This window comes from Hypanus sabinus, chromosome 18 (genome assembly GCF_030144855.1).
Source record: "Hypanus sabinus isolate sHypSab1 chromosome 18, sHypSab1.hap1, whole genome shotgun sequence".
NCBI classification, from domain to species: Eukaryota; Metazoa; Chordata; class Chondrichthyes; order Myliobatiformes; family Dasyatidae; genus Hypanus; species Hypanus sabinus.
The window spans coordinates 8,190,621-8,210,938 of record NC_082723.1 but is presented as its reverse complement, the minus strand read 5'-3'; the positions used below and the strand labels follow the sequence as shown (position 1 = coordinate 8,210,938).

General features: G+C 44.7%; 1 protein-coding gene and 1 long non-coding RNA gene across 2 annotated transcripts; both read left to right on the top strand.

The window, feature by feature from the left end:
- Nucleotides 1-10,143: 10,143 nt before the first annotated feature.
- Nucleotides 10,144-12,974, top strand: LOC132377459 (ribonuclease inhibitor-like). The gene is made up of 4 exons (XM_059943740.1): nt 10,144-10,428; nt 12,513-12,599; nt 12,755-12,887; nt 12,960-12,974. The coding sequence occupies exons 1-4, from the start codon at nt 10,280-10,282 to the stop codon at nt 12,972-12,974; spliced, it is 384 nt and encodes a 127-aa protein (XP_059799723.1). The 5' UTR covers nt 10,144-10,279.
- A 158-nt stretch (nt 12,975-13,132) lies between these two features.
- On the top strand, nt 13,133-13,977 carry LOC132377474 (uncharacterized). The gene is made up of 3 exons (XR_009506650.1): nt 13,133-13,251; nt 13,406-13,573; nt 13,743-13,977. It is a non-coding gene; the product is annotated as an uncharacterized LOC132377474 (long non-coding RNA).
- Nucleotides 13,978-20,318: the final 6,341 nt, after the last annotated feature.

The following is a 20,318-nucleotide window of genomic DNA, read 5'->3' as shown; positions in this document are numbered from 1 at the left end:
ACCAGGTGTTATTTTCATTTGTAGAAGGCAACGTCGGGTGGTTGGAACATTTCTATGAATTCAGTGTCTGAGTTATGAGAGCGTAATTCATATTTTGAACGGGCAGTGAATTTCCAGTTGCTTTTACGGATAGTAGCTTAACGATCATTTGACGGAGCTTCCCCGAGTCTGATTTCTGTGGCCGAATTACAGAACGTTACAGATTGTGCAGCCAAGATAGCTCACCGTAGACAAATCATGTTTACCAGATTTGTGGTCTGTTAATCTGCAATAATGCTCAAATGATGTTGTTAGTTGATTAATGTGAAAGTGAGGTTCTTAATGAGTGCTAAAGGTCCTTCGACCCAAACATGGAATGGGGGGGGGGGGTAATTTTGAGTAATATAAAGAATAGAGGAAAAAACTTAGACGTGTAGTTTAAGCGCTCTTCTCGGGCAATTAAATGTCCTTGCCCTATAGGATCAAAGTAAACCAAAAGGGTATCCAGAGAGAATTTGCAGGAATTCAGCTGGTCAGGCAGCATCAATGAAGGGAAAGGAACAATCGCCGTTTCGGGTTCAGAGTCTTCAGCAGATAATTAGTAAACTAATTATAGAGTTGGTTTAGCCACGCAAAGGAGAGACGGACATCGCAGGGGATTTCTGAGTGGAGGTCTGTGGAGTAGTGTTCTACAAGAATCATTGATGAGCCCGTTGTTGAGCGATCTAAGTAATTAAGTACATAGATAGATAGATAGAAAATAGCGACACAAGTAGATATGGTACAAACGACGAGTAAAAGTATTGGTCGACGTGTTGGACATACAGTTTGAAAAGTTGTGATGTAGCTGGTTGAAACATTACTTTGAAAACAATTTCAGTATTTTACGCACAGCTGATCACAGGAACGATATGGAGACACTAGAGGGTGTACAGAAAAGGTTAACAACGGTACGGCCTGGATTACAGAATATTGAACATCAGGAGAGGTTGCTCAACGTTAGATTGCCTTGGCTATGATATTTTACCTGATAGATGTTAAAATTTAGGAGAGGCGTCGATACCGTATATGGTCTTTGACTCAGAGTGACAATGCCAAATACTTGAGGAATTAGGTTGAAGGTGAAAGTTTAAAGGGGATTGAGGATGCATGGCTTCCACTGAAAGTGATCGGTGTCTGGGATGTGCTTACACTCAGTACCACGGGCCAGTGCGGTAGTTTAACCGGAATGAAGCAGATTATACTTAGTAGTAATTAGGAAACGGAGGGATATTGACCATGTGCCTGTAGATGAGATTGGTTTAAATTCACACCGTGGTCGGCACAGTCAAGCTGTGGTTTTCTATTGTCCACAGATCGGAGCTCTGAAATCTCCGCCTTCCTGTCACACTGTGTCGATCACCAACTGTTCCAGTTGACGAAATTCTATCGGGACCGACTTGAGCAGGCGATTAAGGAGGATGTGGAGGAACTCGGCCTCATGTTAAAAGGCGAGAATCATTTCACGGGACGGGAGTATCACGTAAGTTGAAAGGACGCAGACTGAGTGCAGATTCTTCTAAAGCTATCACAGACCCACAGTATCGGTGCACAAGAAATGTCGGTCATTGAAAGACCGAGATACTTATGGTCAATGATAACAAAAGTGTCCACAGTTGCAGCTACACTGAGCTTTTATTAAACCAATAACAGCCTCTATCATGTTTAGACTGGTTAAGGTACAGCCAATCACTGACATGAGACTTTAGTACTATGCCAACCTGATGGAACTTGCAAGTGTACAGAAAACCACTTCACACCAATCTGTTTCATTTCCCATTATAGTCGCAAAGCTCAATCTTAATTGCCACTCACCAGTTTGCTTTCGCTTCATAACCCGGGTATAGTGACTGGTTTCGCAGCTCAGCTCTCGACTCTACCTTCACCCGCAGCATTTATTGACCAGACACTACTGAATATCGTCTTTTTTAATGAACGGCTGAGACTCTAGTATTTGAGCAATTATCCTATCGTACCTCGTTGTTCAGTGAACTTCTGTTACTTGTGTCTGTTATATCTACAGTTTAAAAAAAAATCCTACCGTATATATTGTTAAGATTATAATACATATGATCAGAATTAGGGCAGTCGGCCCGTCGGATCTGATCGCTATGCTATCATTGCTCTCAACCCCAATTTCTTGCCTTTCCACATATCCTTTAGAACATAGAACATAAAATAGTACAGCACATTACAGGCCATTCGGCCCACAATTTTGTGCCGACACTCAAACCCTGCTTCCCATATAACCCCCCCCCCCTCCTTAAATTCCTCCATATACCTGTCTAGTAGTCACTTAAACTTCACTGGTGTATCTGCCTCCATCACTGACTCAGGCAGTGCATTCCACGCACCAACCTTACTCTGAGTGAAAAACCTTCCCCTAATATCCCCCTTGACCTTCCCTCCCCTTATCTTAAAGCCATGTCCTCTTGTGCTGAGCAGTGGTGCCCTGGGGAAGCGGCGCTGGCTGTCCACTCTCTCTCTTCTTAATATCTTGTACACCTCTATCATGTCTCCTCTCATCCTCCTTCTCTCCAAAGAGTAAAGCCCTAGCTCCCTTAATCTCTGATCGCAATCCATACTCTCTAAACCAGGCAGCATCCTGGTAAATCTCCTTTGTTTTCTTTCCAATGATTCCACATCCTCCCTATAGTGAGGCAACCAGAACTGGACACAATACTCCAAATGTGGCCTAATCAGAGTTTTATGGAGCTGCATCATTACATCGTGTCTCTTAAACTATATCCCTCGACTTATGAAAGCTAACACCCCATAAGCTTTCTTAACTAACCTATCTAACTGTGAGGTAACTTTCAGGGATCTGTGGACATGTACCCCGAGATCCCTCTGCTCCTCCACACTAACAAGTACCCTGCCATTTACTTTATACTTTGCCTTGGAGGTTGTACTTCCACAGAGTACCACCTCACACTTCTCCGGGTTGAACTCCATCTGCCACTTCTCAGCCCACTTATGTATCCTATCAATGTCTCTCTGCAATTTTGGACAATCCTCTACACTATCTACAACACCACCAACCTTTGTGTAGTCTGTAAACTTGCCAACCCACCCTTCTACCCCCACATCCAGTTTGTTAATAAAAATCACGAAATGTAGTGGTGGCAGAACAGATCCTTGTGGGACACCACTAGTCACAACTCTCCAAACTGAATGTACTCCCTCTACCACGAAACTCTGCCTTCAGCAGGCAAGTCAGTTCTGAATCCACCTGGCCAAACTTCCCTGGATCCCATGCCTTCTGACTTTCTGAATAAGCCTACCGTATGGAACCTTGTCAAATGCCTTACTAAAATCCATGTAGATCACATACACTGCACTACCCTTATCTATATGCCTGGTCACTTCCTCAAATAACTTTATCCGGCTTGTTAGACACGATCTACCCTTCACAAAGCCATGCTGACTGGCCCTGATTAGACCATGATTCTCTAAATGCCCATAGATCCTATCTCTAAGAATCTTTTCCAACAGCTTTCCCACCACAGACCTAAGGCTCACTGGTCTATAATTACCCAGACTATCCCTACTACCTTTTTGAACAAGGGGACAATATTCGCCTGCCTCCAATCCTCCGGTACCATTCCCGTGGACAATGAGGACATAAAGATCCTAGTCAGAGGCTCAGCAATCTCTTCCCTCCCCTCGTGGAGTAGCCTGGGGAATATTCTGTCAGGACCGGTGGACCTATCCGTCCTAATGTATTTTAACAAATCAAACACCTTTTCTCCCTTAATAGCAACATGCTCCAGAACATTAACCTCACACATATTGTCCTCACTGTCATCAAGTTCCCTCTCAGTGGTGAATACCGAAGAGAAGTATTCATTGAGGACCTCGCTCACTTCCACAGCCTCCAGGCACATCTTCCCACTTTTATCTCTAATCGGTCCTACCTTCACTCCTGTCATCCTTTTGTTCTTCTCATATTTGAAGAATGCCTTTGGGCTTGTCCTTTACTCTACTCGCCAAAGCCTTCTAATGCCCCCTTCTTATTCTTCTCAGCCTCTTCTTAAGCTCCTTTCTTGCTACCCTATATTCCTCAATAGACACATTTGATCCTTGCTTCCTAAACCTCATGTTTGCTGCCTTCTTCCAGCTGACTAGATTTTCCACCTCACTTGTCACAAATGGTTCCTTCACACTATCCATTCTTTATCTTCCGCACCGGGACAAATTTATCCCTGACATCCTGCAAGAGATCCTTAAACATCGACCACATGTCTATAGTACATTTCCCTGCAGAAACATCATCCCATTTCACACCCGCAAGTTCTAGCCTTATAGGTTCATAATTTGTGCTTCCCCAATTAAGAGTTTTCCTGTCCTTTCTGATAATATCATTTTGCATGATAATGCTAAAAGCCAAGGAGCGGTAATCACTGTCCCCCAGATGCTCACCCACTGACAGATCTGTGAGCTGACCCGGTTCGGTCCCTAATACTAGATCTAGTATGGCATTCCCCCAAGTCGGCCTGTGAACATACTGTTACAGGAATCCATCCTGGACACACTTTTCAAACTCTGCCCCATCTAAACCCTTGGAACTAATCAAGTGCCAATCAATATCAGGGAAGTTAAAGTAACCCATGTTAGCAACCCTGTTATTTTTGCACCTTTCCAAAATCTGCCTCTCAATCTGCTCCTCGGTATCTCTGCTGCTACCAGGGCCTATAGAATATCCCTAGTGGAGGAACTGCTCCATTCCTGTTCCTGCCTTCCACCTATACGGACTCAAAAGAGGATCCAGCTACATTACCCACCCTTTCTGTTGCTGTAATAGTATCCCCGACCAGTAATGCCACCCCTCCTCCACTTCCCCCCTCTATTCCTTTTAAAGCTCTGAAATCCAGGAATATTGAGAATCCATTCCTGCCCTGGTGCCAGTCAAGTCTCCGTAATGACCACTACGTAATAATTCCATGTATGTATCCAAGCTCTCAGTTCATCACCTTTGTTCCTGATGCTTCTTGCATTGAAATACACATACTTTAGTCCTTCCAGCTTACTAACTTTACACCCTTTATTCTGCTTCTCTTTCTTGAATGCCTCTCTATATGATAGATCTGGATTTACTCCATGCGCTTCTTTCACTGCTCTATCGGTCCGGGTCCCATCCCCCTTGAAAATTATTTTAAACGATCCCGAACCATGTTAGCAAATGCCTTTGAACACCTTAGTAATCAAGAAACTATCAACCTCCTGTTTAAATAGATCGATGTATTGTATATGGATTTCAGTAAGGCATTTGACAACTTTCTCTTACAAGGCTCGTTTAGAAAGTAAGGAAGCATGGTATCGAAGGAGAAATTTCTGGGATCCAAACTTGGCTTGACCACAAAAGGTCAAGTGTGGTTGTAGCTGGTTGGTATTCTGAAAAGAGGTCGGTGACTCCTCCTCTGTGATTTTTATATATGACCTGAAGTAGAAGGGTGGGTTAGAAAGTTTTGAGGTGTGGTCTATAGTCTGCAGGGTTGTCAGAGGTTATAGTGGGTCATCCAGAGGATGCAGAACTGGCAGAGAAGTGTCAGATGGAGTTCAACCCAGACAAGTGTGAAGTGGTTCATTTTGATAGTTCAAATTTGAAGACAAAATACCATATTAACGGTAAGACGCTTGGCAGTGTGGAGGATTACGGAGATAATAATGTCCGTGTTCAAAGGACGCTCAAAGCTGCTGCGCATGTTGACAGTGTTTTTAAGAAGGTGTGTGGATTGTTGGTATTTATCAATCGTGAGATAGAGTTCAGGAGCCGTGAGGTAATGTTACAGCTATATTGGACCGTAGTTAGACCCCCTTAAGGTACTGTGTTCAGTTCTGGTCACTTCACAACAGAAAAGAAGTGGATAATATAGAGAGAGCGCAGAGGAGATTTGCCGGATGAGAGAGCGTTTCTTATGAGAACCGGTTCAGTGATCTTGGCGGACAATGTTTTTTAAGAGATAGGTACTTGGAGTTCAGAAACATAGATGGCTATGTGGTTGGGAAATTCTAGGTAGTTTCTAGAGTAGGTTATCTGGTCGACACAACATTGTGGGCCGAATGGCCATAAATACGCTGTAGATTTTTATGTTCTAAAAATACCTCATGACTTGGCTTCCACGGTTTACTGTGGCAATCAATTCCACAGATTCGCCACCCTCCGGATAAAGAAATGTTGACACATATATTGCTGAATTACTATCAATAAAACCACGATATGCTAAGTAGGCGTACTTGAACAAAATATTATCTAGAGACCGCCTTCTAATTACCATTACGTACCGGGGCAGATTCACTTATTGCCACCCAGACTGAATGGTATCGAACGGCTACACATGATATCGAACCATAACGTTCCCCATTTGATGTCTGATAATCCCAGGCCAAACTCCTTTTCGCCATTACTACGAGTTGCATTGATATTCCTGACATGCACAGAACTCTTAAAGTTGTTTGCTGCTCCTCCGTGCAAGTTCCCAGCTGTAGGCTGAGACCGGAGCACTCATGGTACCAGGCAGTTAAGCGTGAGTCTGCCACCGTCCATCACGTGAGCCTGCTTGCTTTTTACCAGCAGTTTACCCCGGGGAAACCCGACAGTGACACTGTCATTGCTGGATCTTCTGTTTTCTCTGTCTGTGTTTAGGATGGACCTGTACCCGTCCAGTGTCCGCACTCACTGTTCCTGCAGATCCTTTTCTCCTGCCTGCAGTCCGCCTCTCTCCGGCTCTCAATATACTCCCCATTGTTTATTACAGAGCGTGACTGAGCTCGCAGAGAAGGGAAACCGAGCGGGTGCTTCCGAACTCCTCCTGGATCTGGTGATGGAGAAGGGCTCCGGGTCCCGGAGGGTGATGTGGGAATCCTTTGTGAAACGACACCACCATTTACCGAAGCTGAACAGAATATTGAAGGAAATACAGGAACGTGGTAAGTTGAACAATACACTGTGTGTTACAGATGTAAATGCTGCCGAATGCAGAATATGGCAGAGAGCAGATGTCATACAAGTTAATCTGTTTTAAACAGGTGATGCGCAGTTCGCTTACATGGAAACCGAGCGGAGTTTATCTGAAGTGCCCACACACCTAAAAGGTAATCTGAAATACCAAACTTTTTATTTCGCTCTGAGAATATTTACCCCTGTTTAGCTCGTGTTGGTATCTGGGCGCCTGGAGGACTGAAAGCCATTTAGATTTGCCATAGTCCTCAGACAGCCTGCCAAGTTTCGAGCTTTTGAGCAGAAACTTCCAATACGAGTCCAGTATTCGGCCAAGAAGCTGCCCTGAAGCGCATTCAATTCTTTTCCATCTGATCTGAAAGCTATACTCTCTTGTTCTTCGCACCACATCTCCAGGGTAAAGACGTTGAGCACCCTGTCTGTATCCGTCATGACAAGGTACCTCTATCCGCCCACCCCTCAACCTCCTAGATTCCATCGAATAATATCCAGTTCTATGCAATCTTTCCTTGTAACTGTGGTAATCGAGTTCTGACAACATCTTGGTGAACCATTATTACACTTTCTCTAATTTACTAACATGTTTATCATGACAATGTGACCTAATCTGCACAATTACTCCTCGTGAGTCAGTTACATCTTCCAACTGCAACGTGTACTCAAAACGCTGACTGACGTAGTTCAGTCTGCCGAACGCCTTCTTCACCATCCAATCTACCTGAGATTCTGCTTTCAGTGAAATCTGTACTGGCACGTCCACATCCCTCTGTTCAATATCAGAATCGCAGGGCTCTACAGTTTGTTTTATACTATAGGCATTAAAAGAGACATCAGAGGTAGTTTTCTTTATCCGTTACCCAGAGAGTGTTGTCCGGAATGCGGTTCCGGGGTTAATAGCTAAAGCTGATAAATTAGGGTCATTCAAGCGACTCTGAAATAGGTAATGGATGAAATCAATATTGAACATTATGGACTGCTGAGGAGTGGAGGATTTGAGTGATCGTAGTGCTTGTTAAAAAGTCGGTACAAAAGCCCGGTTCAGCAGAATTTAAACTGTAAAGGGAGTATGTATCTCCCCCTCTGTAAAATCAGACATTGAAATATCCAGGACTGTGCGTTGACCTCGAGTTCATCAGAGCTTTGTGAAACGGCAATTAGGGAAGACATGATCCTATGGGACGGGGCAACTAGGAAGTTTAAATGATTTTGCTATCGTATTCATTTTCAGCACTGTATGTAGGCCGGATCCCCACCGGCAGACAAACATTGTCTGAACTTCTGCAAAACCTTTCGCAGAGAAAATGCGTTGGAGGACTCGTGACAATTACATATTGTTTTCATAATGTCCTCAGGCTTTCAGAGGAACCACAAAGAGACTCTGCGTGCACAGACATTTTTCCCTGATGTTGTGATGGATGCACTGTGTCATAGACTATTACAACATGGAATTGGGCCTTTCGGTCAAACACATTCGCACGAATAATGTTACCCAGCGAGTTAGTCCCATCTTCCCCCAATTGGCCCATAACCCTCTAAAGTTCTCCTGCCAATGTGCTTATCTGGGTGCCTTAAACATTGATCATGTGCCCAGATCACCCACTTTATCTGTCAGGTCATTCCAGATGAGAAAATGTGTTGGGGGACTCGTGACCATTACATTTTTTGTTCATAATGTCCTCAGGCGTTCAGAGGAAACACAAAGAGTCTCTGCGCGCGCAGACGGAAGAACTGAGAGTGAACACGATCCTGATGAGCGAGAAGGAGAGCGTTTTCCAGCTGGTTGATCGATACGCTGAGCTCACGGTCATTTCTACTGTTCGAGATCGGAGACTAGTGGAACATGAACTGCTGGCGAGAGGCAGAGTCCACGAGGAGTGGAGGGAGAAACATCTCCGCAGAGAGCTGGAGAAAATCCGCATTGATCATTTGTTTCAGAGCAATGACTCACATCGTTTTCGAGACAAAATGAAGAAATTATTTACACCACCGAGGTCCGGGTGTTCTGCAGCTGTGGCCGGAGTCCCAGGGATCGGAAAAACAACAATGGTACAAAAGATTGTTTATGACTGGGCTACGGGAAAAATATACGAACAATTCCAATTTGTCTTTAGTTTCAAATTCCGGGATTTAAACTCCATTAATTGCAGAATAAACCTGAGGGGACTGATTCTGGATCACTATCCTTACTTTAGGAATATCCTGAGAAAGGTCTGGAAGAACCCAGAGGGATTGCTGTTTATATTTGATGGTTTGGATGAATTCAAACACAGAATCGATTTTGCAGACAGTTGGAGAGATACAGAACCCAAGCACCAGTGCCCAGATCCCGAGTGGTGGTGTGAAGTGTCGGATATTGTGTACAGTTTAATCCAGGGCAAGCTGCTCCCAGGGTGTTCAGTGCTGGTGACCACCCGCCCCACTGCGTTACATTTATTGGAAAAGGCAGAGATCAGAGTCCGGGCTGAAATCCTGGGATTTGTTGGTGAGGAACGGAAGGAATATTTCTTCAGGCATTTTGAAGATCAGACGGTGTCAGCAGCTGTTTTCAAACACGTGAAGGAGAACGAGATCCTATACACTATGACCTACAACCCCTCCTACTGCTGTATCCTCGCTCTAGTACTGGGACCCTTCTTCACACAAAATGTCAGGGGCATGCAGCGAATTCCCAGCAACATCACCCAACTATATTCCTACTATATATACAGCATCCTGAAAAACCACGGCCGTGAGATTGAGAACCCTCGTGATGTGTTACTCAGAGTTGGTCAATTGGCCTTTAGAGGAGTGTCCGAAAAGAAAATTGTGTTTACAGGTGGAGATTTGATCAACTACGACCTGCAGCCTTCCCAATTCCTGTCCGGGTTCCTAATGGAACTTTTGGAGAGAGAAGACTCTGCCCGGAGCGTGGTGTACACATTCCCGCACCTCACTATTCAAGAGTTTGTAGCTGCAGTCGCACAATTCCTGAATCCACATCCCGGGGATATCCTGAAATCCCTCAGTGAAGCCCACAACACGACCGATGGGCGATTTGAGGTATTTCTCCGTTTTGTTGCTGGTCTCTCAAACCCAATGACAGCTCGGGGCCTGGAAGAGTTTCTGGGTCCATTTCCTCATGAAACAACCTGTTGGGTGATTGACTGGGTGAAGGAGGAGTTTCAACGCCAGAGTGGAAACACAGAGAGTGAAGCTGGTAAAAGGAGCCTCCTGAACACATTGCACTACCTGTTTGAGTCTCAGAATGGTGAACTGGCTCAGGCCACCCTGGGATCTGTGGAAACACTTTCATTCAGTGGAATGACACTGACCCCGATTGACTGCTCTGTCCTGTCTCATGTCATTGGACTCTGTGATACAATAAAACACCTAGACCTGGAGAAATGCAACATTCAGTGTGAAGAAATCCAGCGGCTGGGACCCGAGCTGCACAAGTGCCAGGAGTTGAGGTAACTTGATTTATCTCTCACTCTGAACTGTGAAACCTTTCCATTGAGTTGTTTCAATATAAAAGAATTTGGCTAAAATTGTAGTAAATCAGATTGTGAACAATTGTGCCGAATGCCCAGGGGATCGGCCAGTAAATCGCCAAGGACAGGAGGGTTCTGTGTTTCCTTGGGAAGAGACATTGGAGACCACCAGATTAGTGTAAACGGCCATTGGTTTAATGGGAGTAAATAACAGGAATGGCCGTGTTTCTCGCTGCCTGTGACACGTCCATTGACAATGTTTCTTCTCTTATTAACGCCCAGATCGACACCTATTGCACGTTGTGGGTCAGAGATTAACACCATCTTCTTGGTGAGGGACTAGTGAGGGCCAGTAGACTCTCCGAGTGAGAAAGTGAGACAGAACTCTGCGAGATTGTCCTGTCTTTGTCTTTCCCTGTGTGTGTTTATCATCATCGCTCCACTTGTGCGTATTTGGTCACTATCAGATACGCAGTCCAATGTGAGCACCTCCTCTCCAGATTGTGGGCCTAAACCCTATCGCCTCCTCTTGCGGGATCATCATTTCTTATCGCTAGCCTTCTGTGGGTTATGTCTGCTTCATCCGCGCCCCACCCCCGTCCTCCTGTTGTATTCCCCTTTCCGATCTCCTTCGTCCTGTGGATCTCTGTGCACCAATCCCCTTCCTCCTGTCTGAACTCTCTCCCAGTCTTCCCTCCTGCTGGATCGCTCTTTCACACCCCTTTCATCCTGTGGAATCTCTCCACCACTCCACATCCTACTGATGGACAACTCTTCCCCATCCTCCTTCATCCTGTTGGGTCTCTCTTCTCCCATTCCCCTTCCTCGTGGAGTCTCTCCTCTCCATTCCGCTTCATCCGGTTTTATGTCCCTTCCACATCCTCCTTACACCTGCCTGTTCTCTTTTCCACACCCGCCTTGTTCCTGTGGGAAGTCTCTTCCTTATTCTCTTCATCCTCCGAGATCTCTCTTTAGTAATTCCCCTTCTTCCAGCGGAACTTTTTTCGCCACCCCCCCCCCCTCCATCTTGCCGGATCCACTTCCCTCGTCCGCTTTCTCCAGGCGGATGTCTATTCCCCAGCCCCGTTCAGCAGTAGAGTCTCTCTGCCGCATTCTTATCTTTCTGTGGGATCTCTTTCCAAGCCAACTTCCTCCTTTTGCATAACCTCTTCCACATCCTCCTTACTACTGCGGAATGTTCATTCGCATCCCACTTCCTCCTGTGGTATCTTTCGTCTCCTTCATGACTTCTTCTTTTGGGACCACCCTTCGTATTCCCCTTCCGATGCTCGGATACCTCTACCACAAGCCCTACTCTGAGAAACTTTTTTTTGCGCATTCCCTTGCACCTGTCCGATCACATTTCCACGTCCCATTTCCCCTGTGGGATCTCTCTTTCGAATCTCTTCCTCCTGTCGGATCTCTGTTCCCATTCCCCTTCATCCTGAGGAAATATCTCCTACATTCCCCTTCTCACAGTTGGAACTCACTTCTGTTGGGGATCTGTCCTGCGTGGTCCCCTTCCAACTCACCAATCTCTCTTCCCCATCCCAACCCCATGTGGCATTACTCTTCCCTATTCCTTTCCTCCTGAGGGAATCAATTGTCCTACCTCTTCCTCCTGAGGGATTCTCCTTGCTATCTCCCTTCTTCCTGATGCCCCTTTTTGCCACTGGAGTCTCTCCGCCTATTTATTTTCTTCTGTTGTGGGGGACTCTTCCACAATCGCCTTTGAACATCTTCCCATCCAACATGATCTTCACCATAGGAATGTAACTAAACGTCAATCCTGTTCCTTCCGACGCCCACGAAACAGGAATATCTTTCTGACCACCGGGAGTGAGACAGAATAAGTGGAGTTTACAGGGTCACACCGACAGACTAAATTACCTGCATTCGGTGAATACCCTGGAGCTGGTCAGCGAGGGACATTGACAATGATGGAAACACTGTTCCGTGGTTTACTGAAGGGTTTAATGTTTCCTGAAATATCAGAGTGAGATAAATTCCCTCAGACCCATGTTTTGAATCACTTTCTTCATCAATTTTCTGTTTGTGTTTAGAGTTGGGCGCAATGAACTGGGAGATTCAGGAGTGAAACTGGTGTCTGCGGCTCTGAGGAACCCAGAGTGTAAAATACAGAAACTGTGGTAAGTACCAGACTGTGGGAGAATGTGTTTACAATCACTGGGTGTCTGACACTGAACATTAATGTGATCAGTAATTCTGTCACTGATAAACACTGGGGATTTGAAACGTCTCCTGTCTCTTTGTGTCCTTCACCCTCACTCTCCCCCATCTCCAGGCTGAACAATGTCGGTCTCACAGATTCTGGTGCCGAGGATCTCGTCTCTGCTCTCAGTACAATCCCATCACTGACGGAGCTAAACCTGAGTGAAAATGAACTGGGAAATACAGGCGTGAAACTGGTGTCTGCGGTACTGAGGAACCCAGAGTGTAAAATACAGACACTACGGTAAGCACCAGCCTGTGGGAGATAGTGTTTACAGTCACTGTGTGTCTGACACTGAACATTAATGTGATCAGTAATTGTGTTACTGATAAACACTGGGGATTTGTACCTTCTCCTGTCTCTCTGTGTTCTTCACCCTCACTCCCTCTCATCTCCAGGCTATTCAGTGTCGGTCTCACAGATTCTGGTTCCGAGGATCTCGTCTCCGCTCTCATAACAAATCGATCACTCACGGATCTGGACTTGAGTGTTAATAAACTGGGAGATTCAGGAGTGAAACTGGTGTCTGAAGCACTGAAGAACCCAGAGTGTAAAATACAGAAACTGTGGTAAGTACCAGATTGTGGGAGATTGTGTTTACAGTCGCTGGGTGTCTGACACTGAACATTAATGTGGTCAGTAATTGTGTCACTAATGAACACTGGGGATTTGTACCGTCTCCTGTCTCTCTGTGTCCTTCACCCTCACTTTCTCTATCTCCAGGCTGAGTGGTGTCCGTCTCACAGATTCTGGTATCGAGGATCTCGTCTCAGCTATCATTACAAATCGATTACTAACGAGGCTGAACCTGGGATCAAACTGGCTCACAGACCGATCTGTCCCCGCTCTTCGTCGCCTTATACTGGCAGTCCCGAGTCTGGAGCGGATCGTGTAAGTGTTAAGATTCAATAAGATAAAAAAAAACATCGGATCCGTAGGTTTTCTGGTGATATTTGTTTGTGAGTGTTGTTGAAACCTTAACTCCAATCTCCCAGTCCCCTGTTACTGACACTGCTGGGTAATATGTGTATTTAATCTTTTTTTCTTCCATCTGTTTCAGGCTGGTGAAGAATCGGTTCAGTCAAACCGGGGAGAAGGAACTGAAGTCTCTCCAAGAACCTAGGCCAGGACTGAGCGTGATATTTGACTATCGGAATATGTGAATATTTTCCCCCGAGAGATGAGGACATTTAGGCAGATTTCCCGGTTTTACCTTGAACGGTCGCCTTTAATGGCAGCGCTCTGGAATTAATTCCAATAGACTCCGGCTCCAGCCGAACGTGCTCTGACGTCAGAATCAGTCCCAGAGCCGAGTGTTTCCATCTGCAGTGCAGCGGCCCTGCTTCCGCCGGATGTCCTGGTGCAGGTTTCGTCAAGGGGAGCCGGGGACTTACACAGACAGGAATAATAAAGCGGGCCATTGTTACTCGGGGACACCAGTGTCCCGGGTTGGATTATCCGGGAAGGGGATCGTTTTTCTCACTTTGGGCTGAGAACGGTAATTCGTCAGTCTTGCCACTATAGTGATGTTAAATTAACAAATACCTCGGCAGCGATCTCGGACACTGCCCTGATATGTGATTTTATAATCATCGATTCCCCGATTCAGAGTGACGGTGAGAAGCGGGACTAATTATTCAACTTGTCTCTCGTTGTCGTCGGTCAGTTAATCGTGTGTGACTGTGTATGAGTCGGGAGCAGCTTATTTATTTCCGTATGTTAGCAACTCATAGGTAGTTTAATTTACATTTGTCATGCTGAAATCAATAAACCACCGTAAAGTCTTGTATCAGATGAGTCTTACTAGAGGGGAAAAAAAAACTCAGACCTCAGATTACTGCTGCCCCGCGCACTGTAACCGTGCTTTATATCTCTTCACAGAAAAACAGAATCTCATTTGCAGCCTGATGAAAGTCAGACTCACAGAGTCTTGTGACCTCCCGCGCTATCCACGCTCGATGAAACTCCCATTCTCTCCTCGTTCCCTCACCCGCGCAATCTTCCCAACGCGCTGTCATCGCTACTCTCCCCACACCCTCCCGCTCCCATCCGCTGCTCAACTTGCATGCCTATCCGCCTGGGGTCACTCATTGCAACGACCGCCGGCCTACCGTCCTTGTTTTCGCATCCCGCGCTCATCTTGCGTTGGCCACATTCTCTCTCTCTCGCTGCTGAACACTCTCAAACCCATCCGTACTGCACAGCCCAATACACTCCATTGTCGCATCTTTCCCGTGCTTATGAAAGTCTGTTAAATATCTGGAATATATCTACTTCATGAGTAATGTCCAGGATCTCGTCCTCCACCTCCGCCGATTCTGCGCTCTCCTCGCTTCCCACCAGCACCCGGCACTCTGCATGCTCGAACCACACCCTTCTGCCCCGCAGTTGCGCTTTCCTCACTCGGCTCCCTCCCCGAACGCTCCTCGTTGACGTCCGCACTCTCCCTACGCCAGACCCTCAAATCACTCCCCTGCGCTCCATCTCCCCACTGACAGCCTATAACCCTACATATTTCTGTCGTCCTCATGCATCAGTCTCTATAACTACCCTCGGAAGGACATTCCTGTCTTCCCGCCTGTCTGTGGAAAAAAAAATCCCCTAAATCTTCCCCCATTTAATGGAAAATGTTGTGCCTATATTAATGTCTCTTTAAAATCCCAAATGTATCTGCTTCTACCACCATCCCAGGCAACTCATTCCAGGCGCTATCCACAGTCTGTGTTAAAAAAAAATAAACTACCCCACCCCCATATCTCCATTGGAATTGCCACGTCTCACTTTAAATTTATGCCCTCTATTGTTTGACATTTCAACTCTGGTAGAAATATCCTATCTGTCAACTTTATTCATGCTTCTCATAAACTTATAGATCTCAGCTTCAGTCTCCTGCCCTCCAGAGGGAAAAAACACGTTTATCCAAACCGTTGTTAGAACCCATGCCCTGGTAAAAGTCTTCTGCACCCACTTCAAAGCCTTGACATTCCAGTTCAAATTTCAAAGTATCAGAGTGCCTACTTGTCACCACACACAACACTGGGATTTTTTTTCTTTTTTTGTGTGGGTATAATTAACAGATCTATAGAACAGTAAGTATATACTGTAAACACCAGGAATGATAGACTGGACACAGCTGTGCAAATGCAGATATAACTTTCAGTCGGTCACGTCGTTGTTGACCGGGCGGTAGGTTTACACAGCTGAACATCTCGAGTGAAACAACTAAAAACGTACAACCACATGTCTCTGATAAAGTGGGATTAGGGTTTTTATTCTATTGATTTAGTCAAATTGAATTCAAATTTCCAGCAACGTTGTGAGGCTGTTAACACATTCCCAATGCTCAATGCTAACTGCATGATGGAAAAGCATTTCCACAGCATTTTGTGAATAAAACGGCCAATTTTAATTCATAGATGTTTATAATCGGCAGCATGAAAGTTTCAGAAGGAAGTTCGTGCAGCTGATCCACTTCTTCCACAATTGGAGGTATTCCAGTCTGCCGAGGGATATTAAATCAAGTGGATGAAACACGACATGAGGGAGTATAGTTCTAAGGTGCTTGGAAGTAGGTACAGAGGAGATCAGCAGGTCGGACAGCATCCGTAGAAACGAGCAGTCAACGTTTCGGAAACGTTTCCTCCAGCTTGTTGTATGTGCTGTTTTGGCCCCAGCATCCGCAGTGTACCTTGCAAGTACAGAGGAGCTGTCAGGGGTAGGTTTTGTCACGCAGAGAGTGGCGAGTGCGTGGAATGGGCTGCCGGTGGAGGTGGTGGAGGCGCAAACGTTAGGGTCTTTTTAGAGTCTACTGGATGGCTACATGGAGCTTAGAAAAATGGAGGCCCATGGGTAAAGCCTAGGTAGTTCTAAGGTAGGGACATGTTCGGCACAGCTTTGGTGGTAGATTTTCTATGTTTCTAGGTAAGACGTACCTATCACCTGTGATCTCATTGGACCAATGGACAAAGACTCACTCTAACTATTCCAGAAAGCGGCAGTGATGCGTCATTTATTGTTACAACGACGTCTGTTTTTTTTTTTGCTTTTGTATTTTGCAATACCTTTAGCAGAACTAAAGTGTACCTGCCCATTTGGCTTCAGAAAGATAAACCACAGTATTACTCGTCATTATTTACAATGGCATGCAAAACTTCGGGCACCCCGATCAAAATTTCTGTCACTGTGAAAAGCTAACCGAGTAAAAGATTACCTGATTTCCAAAAGGCATAAAGTTAAAGATGACACATTCTGTAATATTTTAAGCAAGACTACATTTTTTTTATCTCCAGCTTTTACAGTTTCAAAATAATAAAACAGGAAAAGGGCACGAAGCAAACGTTTCGGCACTCTGCACGGTCAGAACTTAGTTACACCCCCTTTAGCAAGTATCACAGCTTATTAACGTTTTCTGTAGCTAGCTAACAGTCCTTCAATTCTTGTTTGAGGGATTTGTACCCATTCTTCCTTGCCATAGGCTTCTAGATCTGTTAAATTCTTGGTTCGTCTTGCATCCACTGCTCTTTTGAGGTTTATGCACAGATATTCGATGATGTTTGGGGGACTCTGAGGGCCATGACAAAACCTTCAGCTTACGCCTATTGAAGTAGTCCATTGAAGTAGTCCATTGAGGTGTGTTTAAGATCATTATCCAGTTGCAGAAGCCATCCTCTTTTCATCTTCTGCTTTTTTACATACGGTGTGATGTTTGCTTCCAGAATTGGCTGCTATTTAATTGAATTGTTGCAGCGCAATTTGCAATTCGCAATTTACACAAGCCCAAAGCATGATCGATCCACTCCCGTGCCTACCAGTTGGAGATGTGTTCTTTTCACAAAATTCTGCTCCTTGTTTTCTCCAAACATACCCTTGATGGTAAAAAAGTTCTATTTTACCTTTATCAGTACACAGAACTTGTTTCGAAAATTCATCAGACATGTTTAGACGTTCCTTTGCAAACCTCTGACGCTGAATTTTGTGGTGAGTATGCAGGAAAGGTTTTCTTCTGACTACTGATCCATGAAGGTCATATTGGAGCAGGTGTCGCTGCGCAGTAGAACAGTGCACCACCACTCCAGAGTCTGCTAAATCTTCCTGAGGTTCGGTTGCAGTCAAACGGGGGGTTTGATTTGCCTTTCTAGCAATCCTGCTAGCAATTCTCTCGAAAAGCTTTCTTGGTCTTTCAGACATCAATATGACCTCCACCGTTCAGTTTAACTGTCCTTTCTTAATTACATTGCTAACTGAGGAAACGGCTACCTGAAAATGCTTTGCTATCTTCTTATATATAGCCTTCTCCTACTTTGTGGGCATCAGTTATTTTAGTTTTCAGAGTGTTAGGCAGCTGCTTAGAGGAGCCCATGGCTGCTGATTATTGGGACAAGATTTGAGGAGTTAGGGTATTTATAAAGCTTTGAGATTGGCATAACCTGGCCTTTGCTAACGATGACTGTGATCAAGCCATAGCCCCAACAAGCTAATTAAGATCGGAGATCATCTTTAACTTTATGGCTTTTGGAGATCAGTTCATCTTCTACTCACTGAACTATTCACAGAAAGAGAAATTTTGACCAGTGCTGCCCAAATATTTGCATGCCGCTGTATGTTAAGTTTACTTTTCTAGCCAATTTAGCAATCAACTTCCAACATAAATGCTAAGAGCTGTTGAGTTTCAGTTCAGTTGAATGTTTCGAGGGAGGGTTCGATTTCCTTGGAATGTGGAAAAAGTGACGGAATTTACCGCGGTTTGAAGGGCATAATTAAAGTAGATGGAGCGATTCTGATCTCATTGTTGACGTTTGGAACCGGTAGAATAGAATGAATGTGTCTCGAAAAATCTAACCCAGGATCAAAGCACATCCTACACAGCGAATAGAAATGCAGAGAACGGATTACATGTGCATTCACTTGGACTATTGCTATATTGTTAGAAAAACCGTTGCACGGGATTGTTATTATTCTCATTATTGTTATTTATGTTTGTATTTGCACAATTTGTTGTCGGTTCATATTGTGCGTTTGCCTGTTGTGTGTAGTTCTTCATTTATTCAATTGCGGTTTTTTAAAAATATTTGCTGTGAATGCCCTCAATAAAATGGCACTTGTGGTACTATATGCTGCCATCTATGTCATTTGATAATAAATGCAATTGAGCTTTTAACTTTGAACAGTAATATGGATGTTATTCAGCTTTCTGGTTCAGTTTCTCGACAATTTTTACCTTTGTGCCTCCCACCACGATCTGCCTGACTGTCAACATTTTAAATAGAAATATTGAACAAAAGACCTGCAATAAATATTGAAAAGATTTCAATCGTGGAGGCGTAGTTAAAATCTGGCGACGTAAAGACATCCTGTCTGCGTTCAATAGCCCGAGAGCGGCTGCCAATCAGTTACTGAGTCTGAAATATATGCAAGTGGGGGATGCTTTTTCCAAGGAAAATTAGAAACAGAGTGGTTGCTGCAAGGATTCTCTTCAATTCGCAAGACCTCCTTTTAAAGTTCTGACAACATACGGCGACACACTTTTGCATAATATATCCACTGCCAGAGACTCTGCTGAAAGCGAGTCTCTGAACGTACAGTACTGGCCATCTCAAGGGGACAATAATGTTATATGAAAGATACCGCACCCAAGTTTTACAAAGCCCTTATACTATCTGTGATGTGATTAAATGTTTTTTTGAGATCCTGTAGAGAAATTATAATGGCCCTTGCTCACCTACTCATTTCGTAACTTCTCTGAAATCTCTATCAACTTTGCTCAATTTTGGAGGGATAGTGTTAAGCAGCACGAAAAAAGGGATATTTCATCCAAAGATCCCAAGCCAAATAAGATGCCGGACCATGTTTCAGCGTACGCCTCCTAACCTTCCAAACGCTTCATAGCCATTTACACGTCCAACTGCTTTATATTATTGGGACTGCCACAGGCTCATCATCGCGCAGCGTAATTCATATGATTGCCCCATTTGTATAAACGCTGCCCCTCAAACACCTATTGAACCTTTCCCACTTATTTTATACCCGCGCCGTCAGGATCAGGATACCTCAACCCTGCAAAAATAGACTGGATGAATTTACACTGTCTCTGTCCATTGAGGTTTTCCCTGCTTCTGTGTGATTAACTCCCATCTACCTGAGCTGCAGCGAATACTGTCCGGCTCCGATCAAAGCAGTTTCGAAAATGTTAGAAGTACTTTGGTAAATAGTTTCTGGACTAATACAGTGTGAGCATTTCCAATTTCCAGGTGTCCACAATGCACACTGCTCTGTGTGTACAGGTGGAACAGAGACGTGCGTATTTGCTGCTCCATCCAAACTTACCTACTCAATTCCTTCACTGATGAAGCTTATCGATCCTAGCTTCATATTTACATCATGTTCTTGAAATACAAGATCCCTCTATTCTCGTGACTCTACGGAGATCTAATGTTCGCTGACTATCTCCTACCTTGCTTACCTCTCCAAAAAGAACCCTCAAAGTGTCCCTCCCAATGAAGCTCCACAATTCTATTCTTTGACCAACTTACTGAACTGATGAAGATAGCAACCTAATGTTTGATTGCTGACCTCGTTCTCATTAGACAATCTATTTTGTTGTCGTCTGTACATTTATTCCCCGTGTTTTGCACATTGT